The 19,116-nt window shown below is 44.4% G+C and overlaps 1 protein-coding gene across 1 annotated transcript in view; it reads left to right on the top strand.

Moving 5' to 3' along the window:
- Positions 1-1,715: 1,715 nt before the first annotated feature.
- LOC112570190 (SPARC-related modular calcium-binding protein 1-like) overlaps positions 1,716-19,116 on the top strand; it is a 50,216-nt gene continuing 32,815 nt past the window's right edge. The window contains 1 exon segment of the mRNA XM_025248501.1: positions 1,716-2,736. Within this exon segment, the coding sequence (XP_025104286.1) occupies positions 2,569-2,736 (168 nt within the window). The 5' untranslated portion in view covers positions 1,716-2,568.

The following is a 19,116-nucleotide window of genomic DNA, read 5'->3' as shown; positions in this document are numbered from 1 at the left end:
AGTGGGTGATCTCGTACGGAGAGGAAGCGTTGCGCAACAGTTGCTAACTCGTTCCATCTGGAGGCGACGTGGCTCGACAGTGACGTAGCACCTTGCCCTGCGCGTCACACGGTTTGCACGCGCGACCCTCGCTCACTCGAGGAACGTGTGTTCACTGGCTGCAACGACGTGCTCAACACCTCCCCATCCCCACCACCACCACCAAGCCCTCAGAGCTATCTCCTGTTGCAGCGGCTGAGTAGCGGAAGCATCTTTCACTGGTCGTTGTACAAGGATTGCACTTTCCTGGTAGATGGCGGGGGGAAGAGATGAAGGTTGGTGGGAGTCAAGTGGAGGGGAAGGGCATTTCGGACCTTGACCTGTGTGGGTAGGTCAGCGGTCTAAAGCCATCGGTAGAAGTGATAAAGCTCGATTGTCATCGCCACACCGAGGGTCGTACAGGCCGGGCTTCCATGTTCGACTATGAATACACGAATGTTCTCTGATGTTCTCCGGGTATTCATGGCACCCACACCACCACCAACTCTCCACCATCCATCAGTCTATGGTTCCATACAACGGACATGAGACTTGTAGAGGATGGATCGAGTTGGTTGTATCACTGTATGCACGTGCAGGCGTCAGGCGGCGCTAACATTGCAGGTAACAGGTGCAACGTCTGGCACAAGGTAAACAAAAAGTAAACAACGGCGGAAAATGTTAATACAGACACACACTCTCTCTATGACGGAAGAATAGAAAAAAATAGGAAAACAAATTATTTATTAACGGATTCATTCCCATTCTCCTTCATTGAATCAAACACTTTCCAAAAGCAAACAGATGTATCCGGATACAAACGCGGCTGAGGAGCCTGAAAGTTTGATGCCCATCCTCCCCTAGCACGAGCTCCACCACATAGCTTAATTACAATAATTCTTGTTATAAATACTTTCTCCTTTCCTTCAATAAAAATGGTGTAAGAATAGATGACAAATATAGCTAGATGTTAGCTTGATATTTATTGATAGTAGCGAAGCATGTGTACGGATTATGGAAGTATGGAACCAGAATGTGTTGTCGATATTGAAGGTTTTGATTAAGTAATATTGAGTAGACTACAGTCATTAAGGTGACAGACTGACAATTAAAGAATGAGAGGGAGGGAGCTGGTGTCTACCGATGGTAGCATAAGGGTGGTCAGGATGTCTAAGCATGATTGATGCAACCACTGGTTGGTACTAAAGTAACCCGCCACCCGGCTGACTGCAAACACCACGTGTTTGATACTAGGATTGGATATTGTGTGTATCTGTGGGATGTGTGTTTGGGATGTGTGTGTGTCTGTCTGTGGTGTGTGTGTGTATTTTTAACAGAATACGGCGGGGGTCACACTGTAGACTCGGTATTTATATTAATTATATTTATTATGGTACTTATATATCCATAAGTATGGATGTCTTACCTGCGACGAATATAGAAACTGAAGTCAGAAATGAGAGTAAGACGAGAAGCTATGGTTGTTAGTTCAAGAAAATTGTTTCACACAGACACACACACACGCACGCGCACTCACACACACACGCACGCACGCTCACACACGCACACACTCACACACACACCACACAGGCTGGCGGGTACATTTGTTGCTGGCTATCACCCTTGTGTGACGTGTGCTCGCTCTGCTGGTCTCCGCCTGGTGTCGGCCAACCCGCGCTAACGGTTTGTCGCTGGCGCAACGAAGGGGAGATCAGCTGTTCTCTCAGTATCTACCCGGCTGTGGGCTCGCCACACACACAGACAGGCGGGCCGTCCGAGTTACCCTTAGCCGCCGGAACACACACACGCAGACACACAGACACACGGACACGCACACACGACCACTCGCCTCACAGAGCCTTCCCACACAGACACACAACACACTCACACGCGCGCGCACACGCACTTACTCACTCACACAGGGACGGAGAGAAAGGCCCGAGCTCAATGTGCGAAGGAACCATCCCACTTCATTTGCGCTTCGGAGGAAATCAGCAGTTCACATACAGGCCCCACCGCGACAGTCAACACCATCTCACAGACCGCCAGTCGGAGGTGATTCCTCCACACTGAACTCACCCACGGGCCGGGATCCTCGCCATGGGTGTCTGTTACCTGTCTACCAGCGAGAGTATCTGCTACAGCAGGTGAGACCAGGTGTAACTACCGTGCGGGACTTTCTGTGTTTTGGAAGCCACCCTTCACGTTGTTAGGACCCTCGCTTAAAGGGCTTCACGAGAGAAAGAAGGAGTGTATAGTGTCTGTGATCGCCGAGGTTTCATACCGGGTGGTGCATCGGTCAGGGTGGTAGCGACTTCACCCGTCAGGAGTACGTACACTGGTGGGAGGAGCGATTAGAAGGAGAGAGTGACCGGAGGATTGTGTCCGCAGCTGCCCCAACACCTGACCGCTGCAGCATGCTGTTCACTTAGAGCTGTGGAGGTGTTCGCGCGCGTGCGTGCTCGTCGGAAGGTGTGTGTGTGCGTGCGCGCACCAAGGAGGAGCACGGAGTTGGTGGGTGGGGGATGTACAGGGGCGGAGAGGGTAGCCATGGCCAGGCTGGCCCCCTCGGCTCACATCGCTGCCTCCGCTGTGTGCGTCTTTCTGCTGCTGATGCTGGGTGTCCAGACTACAGTCGCCACTGTCACCAACACCAGCAGCATCACCACCGCCAACGGCAGGGGTACAGGGCTCAAGCTCTCACAGGTGGACGGCAAGGTAAGTTGTTACAATTATCATCTCGGGACCAATCATGTTTCACACACTCGTAAAGCAAATTAAAAGAGAAGCCCACACAATGTTTTAATTAACAAATCCAGATCCTTGTGGTGTGTAAGCAGACGAAATCCATGTTGTTTCAAGCCTAATGCAAATGTTTGAACTGCTTACAACACGCAATCAGAAGTGTAAATCTACCTGAAATTACCATGCATGGAAAATAAATGAGTGAAAGCACACCTGCCAGGTACAATGAAAACCCAAGCGTTTCAATCCTCCATGCAGAGTATGAATGTGTTAATTAAAGGGATACTAAAGGGTAGTGATAAGGCTGTGGCGACAGTCAAACGTTTCAAAAATAGATTTAGTTAGGAATTACAGAGCACGAGAGCGATACAGGAGAAATAAAGGATTCGTTTCTCACTTAATTACCACTTATTACACTATTTCGGTTGCCCGATGTTTATAAAAATCGAAAAAATCCAGTGAATCGACGACCTTGTGTCCTCCGCCGAGTAGCACGATAGCTTTCACGAGATGAGTCAAGCAGACGAGTCTTTTGTGACGTCACAAACGACAGGAAGTGTCTCGTGGTCATTGCTAGGATAGTGATCGGTGGTGTCTCTTAGTTGGATTTGTGATCTCCAAAGTCATTAACTATCGAGATGGCCATGAATAATGTTCAATTGACCAATTCAACCACTTGCATCAGCTCACAATCGACTGCACGTCCTCGGAGGAGAGGAAATGTTGCAGCAGTCGAAGCACAAAGCGAGGTACGTAGGACGAGAGATCTGTAGGGACAGATCTCTGGTAGGACTATAGAAGTAAGTCATACTGTGTGCACGGGAAAGAAGTGAACGCATGCTTTACCTTCAAGCACTTTAAATAAACATAATGCACTCAACTCTTTACACTGGGCATTGTTGTTGACGAATTCACTTCGTAGTGTATTTAAAAAATAAAATTACATTTGGTATGCTAATTATTTCCTCACACACACCGGAATATTCACATTGTATATGATAATTTGGGTTTTAAGTGAACTTTCCTAAGGATAGTTTAAAAATTTAATAGTTTGAAATATCTGTATTTAAATATTTTAAACAGACTTTAATATAATACTATTTTGCAGCTTTTTTGGGGGATATAGTTTGAATAATTACACTAATGACTTACTTATAACAACGATGGATAGAATTCAAAAGCAGAGACGTTTGCTTTATGGTTATTATGCTGTGCTTTAACTTATATGTTTGTTGTTTAAATGTGTATTTACCATAGATTCATTTATCACAGTTTCAGACTGGTGCATTTGTGAGCATTGTGAGGAATGGCCACAACAAATGTTGAAGCATAAAAAATGTAGAGTAAAAGCTAAAAAGTGAATTGTCAAGAAAATGTTTCCCTATACATCATGAAAATTGTTACATTTATCCAAATCCAGTTATTGGACACACTATCAGATGCATCATGTATCTGACATGAATTGTAAAATAAAATCTTCCCTTTATTAACATTTAATTTCTTTTATTTGTTCAAACTTCAGGGTATGGGACACACTTATCTTTATGTCCAAAACAAATCTTTGCATGCATCTGGCATTTTTATTTTACAAAACATCATTTCTGAAAATACTGGTGCTGAATTTACCTTTCATTCTTTATTTCTTAAAAACTAATAACAATGCAAGGAAAACTGTGTGAGAAACTGATTTCTTTCTTTCACCATAATATACAGACATGTGGCTTAATCTTTTTATTTCCTCAAGTTCCACTGCATGTGAATTTTTCATTTGATTGCTCTGTAAGCATTTAAAACAGTTTTCAACAATGTATTTTTTTTCATAATTTTCTTAATTCTTGCCACAGTTATGGATTCCAATAAACAAGTGGACAATTTTGAGATACATGTGTGTTTGTGTACTTGTCAAAGGTTGAACATTTAGGAAGCCTAAAAGAGTTGTGGCTGTGATGTCCAGGAGTAATGATGGCCACAGGAGCTGTCTTGGCATATGGTTATAAATTTGACTTCTGTGTGGACACTCATCTATAGTTGTGATAGAGGGGTTGCTACACTGCCTGCAGACACTCAGCAGCTCCTCCAACTTCTTTTCGTGAATGATAAATTTCTTTCCAGGAAGGGATTTGTGCCCAGTTCATCTTTCTGAGAATTCCTAGAGACAAATATCGAGACTAAAATCATAGTTAAACCATAATCATTTTTATAGCTAAATATCAGCTTAAATTCTTGTGCTAGCATGTTTCTGATTATAAACTATCAAGTACTGACTGTTTGTTAGTAACTGCAATATAATTTTGTTTAACTGGTGCTCCTCGACTGGCTGAATTATTCCACTCTGAGGTGTCATTTTCATTTTCTGACTCCCATATTCATATCACGGATCACACCGTAGCAGACATTTATAGACACAATTTCGTTCTTTTTCATTTCATTATGAAAAAAATTTATCCACATAAAATTTTAGTAAAGCCATATAAAATTTTTTTTTTTATCTAAGTGTTTAAATCTGCCACATATTTTTGGCCTTGAATATCTTATAAGAAGAAAATATCTGGCACAGTTTGTGGAATTCATGCCAATTTTAGATAAAAGAGATGTGTAATAGAGAAAAGAACTAAAAAGTGGCCATTACTTTCAGGATTGGAGCTGAGATCTGGGTCTGGACCTCTTTATTTAAGCACAGTTGAACTGTTTGTTGTGACTGACTTGTTATAGTCTGAACATTAAAGTTTTATAAAGTAATCATTCCACAAAACATTAAAACAATAATAAAACATGTATGATTATATCCATGTGATCAGCTATTATTATTTTTAATTCTTACAGTATCCAAGCATAAGAACACAAATCATTAATATTACCTAATTTTTCAAATGTTGAAAATATCAATTCTAACTTCCGCAGTTACTGCACATATGATTTCACTACTATTGTTGATAAGCTCATTATGTAGGAAAATACCTTTCACATGAATTTCATTGTTTTTAGATTTCATAAACAAATAGGCTGTCTTTTCAAAAATATGAATTTAAAAATATTTCATTTTATAAAAGCAAACAATGATTTTAAAAAAAAATCATGTAACAAGTGACAGGATTTCAACAATCATTTTTTTACACTTTCAGTTTGATGCTGACATTTTTCATTTATTATGCATGTACTATAAATTTTTACCTATTGAAACACGCTTATTATAAGTACCCACATAACACGTTTATTGTTTTATAGATATATACAGTCTTTGATATATGTATATTGTAATGTATCTACCAATAATGAAAAGTGCATTTTGTAAACACAGTAACAGTACATAGCAACTGACACTGACCTGTTTATGCTGTAGTCGTTTGGCAAGTGAAACTCGTGTGTCTGTCAGATAGATCCCTTCATTCTTTTTCGAGAAATTTCATTGTGTTGAAAAATGGTCGGGAATTGCATCTGGCAGAACGCTGTGCTTGAAGGCCAAATCTAACTGTTCGGACATTTCGGGTCGGCTAGTAAAGCAGCTGATCGTCAACAAAATGCTTGCACCAACACCTCCCACTCTCTGGGGCTCCCAAAACGTGTGGCATCGAGCCTTGTATTGTATGACACACTCTTTTTGTAAGGCTCGATCTGTCTTTTCGGAAAAGTGATGACAATGTCGAATCTTTTCCCATTTTTTTCGTGGCATCGGGTGCAGGCATGGTTCGGTCTCACATGTAAACAATCCTACTGAAACGTTCATAAGGTCACGTGACCGAGAACGAGAGTTCGTCGAAGCAGACGAAAGAGTCCGTGTAATTTCTCTTCTTAAACGCAACATTCTACTACAAACCTTCAACTTTTTTCACATGAACAGACATGAAAATAGACGAGATTCAAATTGATCCTACTATTTACGAGTTTCTAAGCAGTTTAATTTTCCCTTTAGTATCCCTTTAATACCAACATGAAATATTTTACAAAGCAAATATTTCTCGAATGCCTCCTACATTTACAATCCAAACAGATTGACAGTTAATAACGAATATAAAATATAAGTCAAAGCTTCGTTGTCTTGAAATTCTGCTCGCATGGTCAGGTCCTAGTATTGAGACTGTAGACCAGCTGCGAGTCGGGTAATTACCCGGGGTAACACAGTCGCCGAAGCCATGATCGTCAGACCCCTGTGAAAAATATGAAATATAAGACATGGTGACCGGCGACGGGTGGCAGAGTCACACTACTTTAGGAGCAAGCGCGGTGATGGGGTGGCTGTGTGAGTAATTTTACACCTGATTCTGGGTGGCTGCAGCGAAAATATTTCACTCCATTCAGTGACGGGTGCAGAGGTAGGCGGGTGGGATATACGGGGTGGGGATGAATGAATTGCATGCTGTGCTGACTCGCATTGTGCGCATGGCTGGCTTGTGGCCACGCGTGAAGGAAAGCAAAGCAGGGCGCCACCATCGCTGTTACGTCACACACCGGTGACCGTTGTCAAGTGACGTCACACAACTCACGCGCGAAACCACGAGTTCACACAGCGGGTGGATATACACATGAAAGGTGCATACGAGCTATCTATTTAAAACCTGTGTAGCTTTTTTTGTGGACGCAATATTCGGAATCTTTATTTTGTTAAAAAATCAGAAAAGTCTCAAACGTTGTGAAGACCTGCTTCATTCATCTTCAATTTAAATTCAGTTTCGTAAACTTGCTGGGAGGAAAAGTAAACTTCTACACTAAATAAAAACTATATCTAAGCAGTCAGTTGATGGTTATGAAAGCTTTTGCTATGTTACAACACTTGAATTATTTAAAGTTTCTACATTAAACGTGGGTCTGACGAGCGTAGAGGGTTGTAGTGGAAACAGTTTATATGACATCTCTGATAACAGGGTTAATGTAAAATCCGATAGCAGGGTTTATATAACAGAGCTGATAACTAACAGGCTTTGTGACCGACACTAACATGCTATACGTCACATACCTGATACCCTAATAGGTTCTGGGTGGCATGTCGGGTGGCTGAGCAGCCTTCATTGGACACATTCAGTCACTTTACAGGCTTGATAACGCACAAGTGCAGATTTTCTTTCTTTTTTCGGTGGGGAGAGGATGGAGTTTCTCATTTCCCCTGATGCAAGAGGGCCTGTAATTATAAACAAGCGTAAAGGTAGAAGATCGCCTGCTGATGTAGATGTTGGCGTTCTGCGCATGCGCCACCTCTATGTCTACTACTGCCGAGGGTTGTAGGTGAGGGAGCAGGTACCCGATGAATCAGAGCGAGCCCAAAGTCTACTACAATACCATTCAAATCTTTTCAATGTTTAAAAATGCCCATAAATGTCATAAAGGGGGCTTTGGTAGCGTATTAAATATACTGGAAGATACCAGGCTGTATCAGAGCAGCCCTCGAGAGGTAGCGATAATCTTTTCTTTTCTTTTTACATCGCTGTTGAAAATCGTAAAGAATATTTTTTCCCTTGTCCGCGGTGTAGAGATTGGAATGGGCAGCAGTCGAGCTCCGGCACTGAGCCTGGTCGTAAAAAGCTCGCGAAACACTCGTTAGGACAGATTGCGTCACGTGGTTTGAGGTCCGGTATCCCGGATGTAGCAGGCAGTTCCCGTGGTTGCCCTCGCCCCTCGCAGACAGGGTCACGTTGCCTTTCTGCTTAATAACCCTTCACCGCGTTCCAAGAGCTTTGGTAATCAGGATAGGGAGAAGGGTGGGCTTACCTGAATCCCTTTTTAACGGTCGAGCTGCCGTTTGTGACCTCTGGCGAGGTCAGAATAACGATGAGGGGGAGGGGTGGTGAGGAAGGGGTGAGATCAGGCGAGTCATGAGCCAGTCTAGACATTGTCAGGGTTGTATATTAAGCTCACACAGACATTATAACTCTGGGAGTTGCAGTCGTGCATTGACTCATGGTCACGTTGACTCACGGAGACTAGACTCATGCGGTATCTTCACGGAAATGCACTGTGACTAGACCTCTGTGGTATGTGAATGTTAACTCACGGAAATGCATGTCAAGACCACAAGAGAAACTCAACTCCTATTCTTAGTTCACCCCGTGGAACCTGACGTCCCCTTGACGTGCCTGGCACCTGTCCTCCACTCGACATCGCACCTGTCCATCCGGCCGCCATCTTTAACGATCGATCTGCCCTCGTTCGACCTTCGGTTTAGTTGACTGATGACGCGAGTGGACACGTTTAATACCTTCTTCTTAATCTCCGCATCCTTCTTTCTAGACATCCTGTCTCCACTTTGTAATTACCGAATTTCTTTTGTATTTGAATGCCTGAATGAAAATAGAAGAAATTGCTTTAATGAAACTTTTGTGTGCACGGTGTGGCTGTTGCCAAGGTAACCACGAAAGAGTAATATTCTGGTCACGTTTTCAGCAGCACCTGACGTGTGTTACGTGATCTGTCGCGCATGTGCTTTCGGTTTGTTGTCGTCTTTGTCCGTTTGCCTGTATCATGGGCCCTGTCAATGCCTTCTCAAAGTCGTTGTTTACTCGAGGAAAACTACTGTTAACCGAGAACATGTGAGAAAAGCCTGGTTCTTCCTCTTACACCGTCCTGCTAAAATATGGCGCGCAATACAGCCCTCGTTGCCCTGCACGCACGCACGGACACACAAGGTCTAAGCATACTTAGACAGACACTGGCGCACGCATGAATACAGGGACGGGTTGTACTCATGCACATGGCCTCTACATATACCTCCATTCGCTCTTTTAAGGCCTTCAACACGCAATCCCTTCCTTCGTGTTTATCTGTCTGTCTGGGCGGCTCGTTGTGTGTCTGAAACAAACACAACACACAGACGTACAGACAGATAGACAGACACATAGACACAGACCGTCCCGCCGCATTATTACTCCTTCTTTCTCTCTCTCCGCCACCCGACAAGGCGCACGGTGCAGGCCAAGGATCCCGTGTGCTTTCACTACAGCAATTCTTGTATTGCCATAAACATTGCCCCCGTTGCCTCCCCAAGACAAGGCAATAGCTGGGCCTCTACAAAGGGCAGGAGGAGCGACTGGGAGGACTAACTTGAAGCACAGGGAAGGGTCACATGATGACTGACCTGCACGTCCATTGTAACAATGTTGTGACAAATCGTTCACTTGAGTGGTGTCGTTGAGGACGGCTGGAGAGGATGAGAGGTCATAACCCCAAACTGGCCTGATCCAACCTCGCCATCTGGAATCAGGATTCTTGGTGCCTTTATGAACAGGCTTCTTTGTCCCGCTCCATTCCTCATATATATCTATATATTTGGTATAAGAGTAAGGTAGTTGGGAGACCTAGACAGACAGGAGATCAGTCCAGGGCGAGGCGGAGGCAGCCGGGAGGACATTGGACAAATTGAAGAAGGACGCTCAGAATCGGATCTTGTGACACACAGGACCAAGAATGAAGGAAGGATTTTTCAAAGGTCTAGTGCTTTCTTTTGCATATTCTCTGATGTTCAGGTGCTGCTGAAAAATTTATGACTTTTCATTCTTCTCACAGATCCGTCTTTCTCCCAACCATTGCCATTGACCTTCTCATTCCTCGGTCTCTCCCACCCTTCACGCACACACACAAACACACCTGTGCTTCCAGTAGACGGCAACACCTCTCTGTCATTTCACACCTGCTTAAGTCTGCTTCAGCCCGCCAGGTGACAGCATGCCGCCGTCGACAAGTAGCAGTCGCCCTGAGTTCACCTGGGCCGAGTGTGGCCACTTCTCCCTTTCCACCGCCAGGTGCACCTGTGAGGGTCGTTCTCACAGCCACAAGCCGCCGCACTGCAAACTGCCCTTTGACCCCGGCAGGCCACTTTGTCTTTTGCATAATGACCTTTTGAAACTTTTGAAAAACAGTTTTTGGAAACCTCTGTCAGAACTGGCGAGTGTCGGAAATTTTAATTCAGGATGTAGCTTTGTTGAGGAGAATTTGGCAGTGACCTGACGCTGCACGCGCACACACATACACACACGCACGCAAACACACAAGAAAGAATTATGGTACATCGGTCTGTGCAACCATGTTTGTTTGTGTGTGAAAGGTAGATAGAATGTGAATGAAAGAAAAGAAAAGTGTGTAAGGGGTGGATAAGGCAGTGAGTTGCCATGATACTATCGTGACGTCACATATCGGGAAGACATGCGATGTCCAGACACTCAGATGGCGGATCAGGTTCGGTTTAGTTTTACTTGCTGCAGTGCAGGCTGCGAGTTTGATGTTAGCTGCGGGTTACGAGAGGTCACGCTAGGTGTCACGGCAGTTGCAGGTCACGTCAAGGCTGCAGGTCATGCACTTTGTGATTTTCCGCCATTTATTTTTTACATGCTTACAAGCCATATCTGATTTAAAAAATATATATATATCTAATTTCAGGAAGGAGAATTATTTCAAACAGGTTGTCGAAAAATAACCCTGACTTCACAACAGTGTGAAGCTATTGTAGGATGAGATGGTAAAGACATCAACACACATTACGGTGTAATTATTACACGTGCTAATGATCTGAAATAAATTGTACTTGCTATAATAATTGATTGTGTGAATCTCTTGCTAATAACTAGTCATTAGGAGTCAGACTGAGGTCAGTGGGACCGGTTACTAATTAGAGAAAAAAAAGAGACAGGTAATGATCTGCCCTCGGTCAGCCTGCATCTGACACTCGTGTATATCTTCTCTTCATTCCTCCTTCAGTCAGCTCACCCGGTCAACCCAAAGTCCTTTCAAGGGCAAGCTACTCTACCTTCCACCCATCAGTTCCACCATCCCTCGTCTTCCTCTTAAACGCTGATGTTCATCGATTTTTTCAAGCGCCGAGGCTAATGGGGGGATGGGGAAAGGGGAAGAAGAGACGGGTCAGGCATCCTCCGTCCTGGCAGCTGGGTAGGAGGGTTCCAGACTCTTCTGTCTAGAGAGCGGATTCTTATCCAGTCCAGGCCGAGGGTCTTGATTAGATTTTTCAGTTGTCGGAGCGTGCGACCGGGTTTGGTGTGGGGTGTGGGGTGGGGCGGGAGGTTATCAGCTGATCTGAGATAACCTGCGGTAAAGTGAGATGTTGGAAATGAATGTGAGTTTTCCCCCTCGTCGACTTGAATGGGGTGGAGAAGTGCACTCTACACTTCATCCTATGTGATGTCGAAAGTACCCGGTATTATGGACTTGAAAGGTCAGAATTTGTTAGCGCGTGCGTGTGTGTGAGATTGCATGCATATATAAAATAATATGTGAGTGTTTTGTGCGTCCACACACACAAACAGATGGTGATTGATGGTGGTGTGGTGGTTGGGGGAGTACAAGAGGAATCGATTGGAATCTCGTTATCGACGAACCAAACTGTCATGGTGGTGGCGAGGGTCAGTCCACTCACCTGTTTATAGTTTCACAGGAATGCCGGAGCAGTTCTAAACCTCACGTGCTCTACAAAGGAGCCGCAAGAAGCTGAGCTGCCTAATGGCGAGTTTCTGACAGACCCCACACATCGTGCAGCTGTAGTCACAACATTCCAGGCTTGTGAAACTTTGCATGAGTGCTACATCAGTCCCGCGGGTGGTGGAAGCTGTCACGATGGGCGGCACCCGGCACAGCCACGTAGAAGAACGTTTAACAACGTGAATGGCAAATAGTCGGTGGTAAATGGATCGCGGACCCACGGCTGGCTCTGGAGGACCGTCCGCCATTCATCCTGCTTCGCTCCCAGGCCTCGCAAAGCCTCGCGTAATCTCGCCTATTCTCGCCTGTAATAAACCACACCAGCTCCCTGCTCTCGGTGAGTATTAGTGGGCGGGGCGCCATCTCGGAGACGACAATGCCAGCCTGTGGCAAGCCCGCCCACCCGTTTCCCACCCGAAGTAGGCATCCCTCGATGGCACTCACGGTAACAGCCAGCACTGGAGGATAGTTCAACTGTAAGCTACCCTCTTCCCACCCCAACAGGACACCCAGAATAATGAAGGGGGATGATCAGAAGGGAGGCATCACAGTTACTTACCTGTCTGCCGACTTGTTATTTTGTCTCCGGGGTGTTCATTGCACTGGCAGCGGAGTGATATTTCCTGCACACGTAAGGGAAATACAGGTTAAAATAATCAGGGTTAGGTTGCAGAGGTTAAAGGTCATTCCTAACCGGGAAAATTTCAAAAGTGTGACCCAGCTGTGTGAGAAGGTCACATGGAACCAATGGTTTTGAGGCGAACTGTCGGAACGGTGGAAGTAGTCAGCATGTTACATCCAAACTTGTTTGTCAATGTATTTGTCAGTACAATGGGTCTTTGGGATCTTTTGAAGTTTAAAGTTTAACATTTTTACTCAGTTGAGAACAGCTTCAGCATCTCCAAAGTTTGATTTTTTAAAAATCTTATTTCATTAATTAGTAAAGATGTCGAAAGTTATTTTTTGTTCCTGAACTTTTTTCTGATTGGTTGTCTTTTGTATGCATTTCTTATTTAAATATAGCTTTGGTGAGATATTTTCAAAAACTATACCCAGCGAAAAACCAAGATCACATCATCTAAAAACTCTTATAAATAAGCAAGAAAATAAAATGCATGAAGCTGAAGGCGGCAGTACCTGAATTCGCGCGTTTGTGTTTTCCCAACGTCCTTCTTCACCCTGACATTCACTTCTATTATGTTGGACTTGCCATGTCCCCCTCCCTCGCCTTTCTCCTTGCAATCGTTGTGTTTAATTTCAAATAGTGCGACAGCTTCTCCCCATAAAAGCTTTGCAAGTGTTTAGAAGGCACACGTGCTAATGGGGCAGTTACTGGTGTCCGTTTCCCCGAGGCGGTCTGTGGCGAGGGATTTGTCGGGATTAATTTGGCGTTTGGTTTGTGTTTGAATTTTCCCTTGTAGCGGGCGTGCGCGTGTTTCTCAGTTTACCCTCGAGTGGCGGTAGTCACGGCGCTGGGGGTAGTCGCTACACCTGCGGGTTCTTACCTCTGCAACCACGACAAAGGAAAGAGCACAGGCTCACCTTTCTGGGAGATCTCGTTCGGCTCACGATACTGTCCCGTGCGCATGCGCGATCCTTTAAACGTCACTTCCTACATTTACCGCACGATTTCGCATCCTGAGAAGGCCGGTCTCGAGATAAATAAATAGAATTTCAGTGCAAGATACAATTTTCCCCAAATGTAGGTGAATTCCTCCATCCCTTCCGTTCCCCGAGATAAACCATGCGCAGGAGGCGGTCGAATTTGTGACGTCAGGTTTGTACATCAACCCCGACCCCGCTCTATTTATGTATATCTATATATATATATGTGTGTGTGTACCATAGTTTAGTCATTAGGGGAATTCGATCAACTGGCAGAAGTCACGTGAAAACCTCTTGATTTGCCAAGAGGCAAAAAAAAAAAAAAAAATGTCCTGGTTGAAATCGCATCTCCGAAGACTGTCATGTCAGATGGGCTTTATGAGGTGGCCTGTACCCACGGGTCAGGTTTAATGATGATCCCGAGGTAAGGTATCTCAGCACACTGCCTACACCATAATATTATAGTCTCACTGTTCATTGCCTTACGGGTGGTAGACACGCTTCTAGCTGTGCAGAAACTGTAAAACTCACTGCTCAATTCCAAGGAAGAATTGAGGCTGTTCGTAGAAATAAGAAGTGGTAGTGAGAGTGGTCAACCGTGCCTAGGCATGTGGAAAGCAGAGCATGAACACCTTGCTCTCAAAATCCAGTGAATGAGCAGAAGACTTTGTCAGGTTAACCTGAGTGGATCTTGAACAGTTCCACCGAAATTAAGTGTACCAACCATCCACCTGCAAATGATGTGATGATGATGATGATGATGATGATGATGATGATGATGATGATGATGATGCCGAAAAGATCCTCTGACGGCCATGCTGGCCATGGCAGACTGCGTCAATGATGTCCAGCAATTGTCTGCCCCTGCTTTCTGACAAGAGTTGCCTCTTGCTGTTCAGCTCTGTCGCGCTCACCGCTGGTCTAGAAGGTGAGAAAGTCTGGTGTCAATTACGTTGTGACAGAGTTATCCACCCGGAGTGCTGCGACACCCGCTTTGAAAGCCTGGCGGCCCGCGCCTGTGGTCGACTGTCGCTGGTGGCGGAGCTGAGAAATTATGGCTTCGTCTCACGCAACGACACCATCTGCAAGGCCATGAAGAGCAGGTACTCTCGTCACTGCCGTCAGCTAGATTCCCCACCTACCCCCCGCCATCATGTGCTGCCCCCTAGCGGAGTCTGAACGCCTCACTCTCTGCTCGTCCTGATAGATGATTACCTCCCTTGCGCTCCTCCAGGAATTGGGGGAAGGGGCAGAGTCCTTCTTCAACATGTCCTCCTCTCTTCTGGGCGAGGAATGTGAGAGATTTGGCAGGCGGCTTCCGATGAAATCGTGCTTCTGCATTCGGGAGAGAAAGTCGTCTTTATTCTTTTTTTTTTTTTCTTTTTTACCTCCGGCTCCAGCTCCAAGCTAGCTTCCGTGTTTGTGATCCCTGCTCGGCACAGATAAAAACCTAACCGCCATTTCTGTTTTCTCCACACGTGGTCTGTATCGCGGTCAGTTTGTCTGGTAATCTGAGATAACAAAGTCGAGGTCCTTCGAGGTTCTTGCCATTCTTTGTATATCTCATTTGTTCCTTATCTTTCAGATGACATGAAAGGACCATGATTTTGAAAATATAAATTTTTATATAGGTTTTCACTTTCTATGCCACTGTGTGTCCATCTTTCTCCTCGAGAGTTGTCTACACATTAAAAAAAATAATTTTGTGGATTTGCCTGAACTCATCCATTTCCTTGTTACGAGGAAGACACATCAGCTATCACAAAAAGAAAGAAAAACTCATAAAATAAAGTAAGAAGTGATTAAATTTCGCAGGGGTCATGGGATTGAGCAGGGGGTCGTGAAATCCAGCAGCGAGTAATGAAATGAGTTCTGAAATCTGCAGGTGAGCATGGCATTCACCATCTGGATATTCATGATGCGATGGATTCAGCAGGGGTCATGAAATTTAACAAAGGGGTCACGCGATCTAGCCGAGGTTCTTTAAGTTCAGTGATGAGAATGAATTGCTGAAGGCTTAAACCCTCAAAATAATTCTTTTGACATGCGCACAGATACTCAACTAAGCATGCCTCCACACACACTGAAAGCATTACTAAAGAAAAAATTTTAAAAAAGCTGAAATATCTTTTCTCCCAGACAAGCATTTGTGTGCTTAGATACAAGAGAATTTCTTGTCTTGTTAACACAGCTATTTAGCGAGACGCCGAGAGTGCATATTTGCCTCTTGAAATTTCTTTTAAAGACAGCCAAAAAAAAAAAAAGGAAGGAGGGAAGAAAACCTAGTCGTATGGAGCACCAAAACCACAAAAAACTTAAAGCCCTCGACAGCAATGAACCAGGGGCTGCGGGTTCAACTCCTGCACAGCGCTGACCTCACACCAGGGACGTGTCTGGTCTCGCCTTGCTCCCCTGCAGGTGTGGCAACTCCAACTTTCATTTTAACTCGCTAAAGAAAATCTGATTAAGACCTGGATAAGTTTGAAAAATACTCGAGCTGAAAGCTTCCTTAGAGCAGCGGTGCACTGTGGCAATCGTGTTAGTTTGCCAAAGACTGGAAGAAAGAACGACAGAAAAAAGAAAGAGTTGGATCGGAACCTCGTCAGACGGATTGAACAGCTGGGGCTGCAGGATGCGAAGCGGTGGTTGATGGGAAGTGAGAGAGAGAGACTGTGTGAATCAAGCCTGCAGCCGGAGGAATGTCTAATCGCGGCCCAGCAAAACTCCGTTGTGTCTACGTGGACCCCATGGCGGCCTGTGAGAGGTCAAGGGTTAACTCGGTCTGGTCAAATTGCTCTCGTTTGTCTGAGTCACTAAAGCCTACTTCACACGGTCAAATAAAGCCAGTTGTACACTGTTTTCGTCTACAGCCTCTTCAACCTGCTAAACACAGTTTTTATAATTAACTAAATAAAACTTGTATCCGAGGACTGCAGATATTTTTGTTATATTTTGTAATATTTTTACTCATAGTGAAAGAAAGTCTTATCTTCAGGTGGTCTAACACCTTCATTGAATTTGTCGGTCCTTGTGAATGCAGCTTAAGTTGAGTGTGTGGTGAGTGGATGTAAGCTCAGAAACGGGTTTAGTGTTCTTCACACCTACTTCTGCACCCGCTCCACGAGGTACCCGCGAGGCTGGTGGCGGGGAGTCACTTGCCCTTTCAGACTCAGATACCATCGCTCCACAGGAGCTGGTCAGATAAAGTTGCCACAGCCTGAACCTGACCAGGGGCGCGAGACGGAGCGACTGATGATATTAGAGATGGGCCGACATTTGTTTACCTCTGTCAGGACACTTTTTTACAAGAGATATTTGTCAGCTTCTCTTCCAAAATGTCTCGCAGTTGCCATCGGGTACTGGAGGTTTGTTGTTATTGCTGATTTTCTTGTTGATTATTTTTTTCCCTTATAAACTTCAGCCGCTGGGAAAGAGTTGGAGTAAGGAATGTTCTTTGAGCCTACTCCTAGCTCCTCTTTACTTTTTTCATTCCTTTCTTATTTTTTTCTGTCCTGTCCATCATGCTGAATTCGTCAAGTTATTAATTAAAATATTTTTTTTATCAAATAGATGTACAGTGTTTGGTGCTACGAACACACCATATATACACCCACCCGGCCATAAATATTGTATACAATACACAGGGTGTATATACAATATTTGTTTACCCTCGCCCTGCCATAAATATTGTATACAATGTACACGTTGTGTAGCGAGTGCTGGGAGTCCTGCACCTGTGTCTGTGGGTAGATGATTAGAGAGCAGACGGCCACCCTCTCTCCACGTGTACCCGGCTATTGCGAGTTTCGAGTGCTTGACGGATGAATGGCAAGGCGTCTACCCATGAGAGAGCACCCGTCGGAGTCACTGAAAGTCTCCGTCTACCCGATTATTAACACGCTTTGCGTTTTCAAAAACCGACTTTAGCGACTGGAGGTAAGTCGTTCTCCACTTGGCTGAAGCGAGACTAATTGAGTGAAAAACTCTGAAGTGAATAGAGTTTATGACAACGGTCCTCTTGTGTGTGAGTGTGTGTGTGTGCCTGCGTGCATGCATCCGTGTGTGTGTGTGCATTGCATGCATCCGTGCCAGAATCAGTGAGAGACGCAGTTTCCAGCGCCGACAAATAAATAAAAGCTTTTGACATAGAGTGAAAAAAGTTAAAAATAAAATTTAAATATTCACTCACTCTCCTGTGCTCTCGCATTTTCTTTCTGTTTGCTTCCCTGATGTCTCTGTGCATCTTTCATGTTTGTCTTCTGTTACTTGTCTGAACGGTTGTTCATCCTGCCGTCCTTCCAATGCTGTCCGTGTCCCCTACATGCCCCTTATTGAGTGTCATCATCCGCTGTGTACATCACATTATTATTATTATTATTATTATTATTATTATTATTATTATTATTATTATTATTATTATTATTATTCCCGATACAATCAAACATTACAGACTGTAAGCCTATCAAGTTCGTGGCAGTTATCTTCAATGAACTCTAAATGAGTATGAAGGACTGACTGATTGACTAACAGATGAACAAGTGATTGATAATACGACACTGAGCTGCTTGGCTGGTTATTTACCAGTGAACGAACGACAGATGACACCATGAACATAACATCTTTTATATTTAATAATTGCTGATAGAATATTATTGTCAAGCTTTAAAATTTCAAGATTCAAGATGTTTTATCTTTTCGCTTTGAAGGGGAATTGAAAAGAAAGAAAATTTATATTAAAAAATCAAAGTTCTTCTCTTGTTCTCCCTCTCCTGTATATATTTTTTCACCTATCGCCACATTTTGTGGCAGAGATGATTTCCCCCAAAGTTATTCTTGTTGTGGATCGTGGGACCCGCCATCCTTGCCTCTCAGCCACAATTTGTGAGGGACAGATGGTGGGATAAATCGAATGGAGACAAATATAATAAAACAGAGAGAGAGAGGTGGAGGAGGACATTTAAGTTAAAAAATACTGAATGTCAAGATGACAAAATATAATTTGTGTAAAACTTGGTCCCCAAACCGCGACCTGCGACCATCAAAGAGCATGCAGCGAGTCACAGAAGGATAGAAACGGTCGGAGAGAGAGACGAGTGATCCTCACAACATCGTCATGCACCTCGGCCTGCCAGACGATGGAGGAGTTTGCAGACGACAAATTGTCGGTGCACCTCTCGCTGGGTGTCACTGCTGGCAGGCCGGGCGAGAAACACGCGTGCAATGTCTGACCTTTGCCCTCATTTCCCAGGCGAGCGACGGCGAGTCTAGAGACTTACATCGACTTTAGGTGTGGGACAGGTCTGGCTTGAAGGTGTTATACGACAACATGGACAG

The sequence above is a fragment of the Pomacea canaliculata genome, linkage group LG8 (assembly GCF_003073045.1).
Source record: "Pomacea canaliculata isolate SZHN2017 linkage group LG8, ASM307304v1, whole genome shotgun sequence".
Taxonomy (NCBI): domain Eukaryota; kingdom Metazoa; phylum Mollusca; class Gastropoda; order Architaenioglossa; family Ampullariidae; genus Pomacea; species Pomacea canaliculata.
Note: the sequence above shows the minus strand (reverse complement) of the source record. Positions and strands in the feature narration are given on the sequence as shown.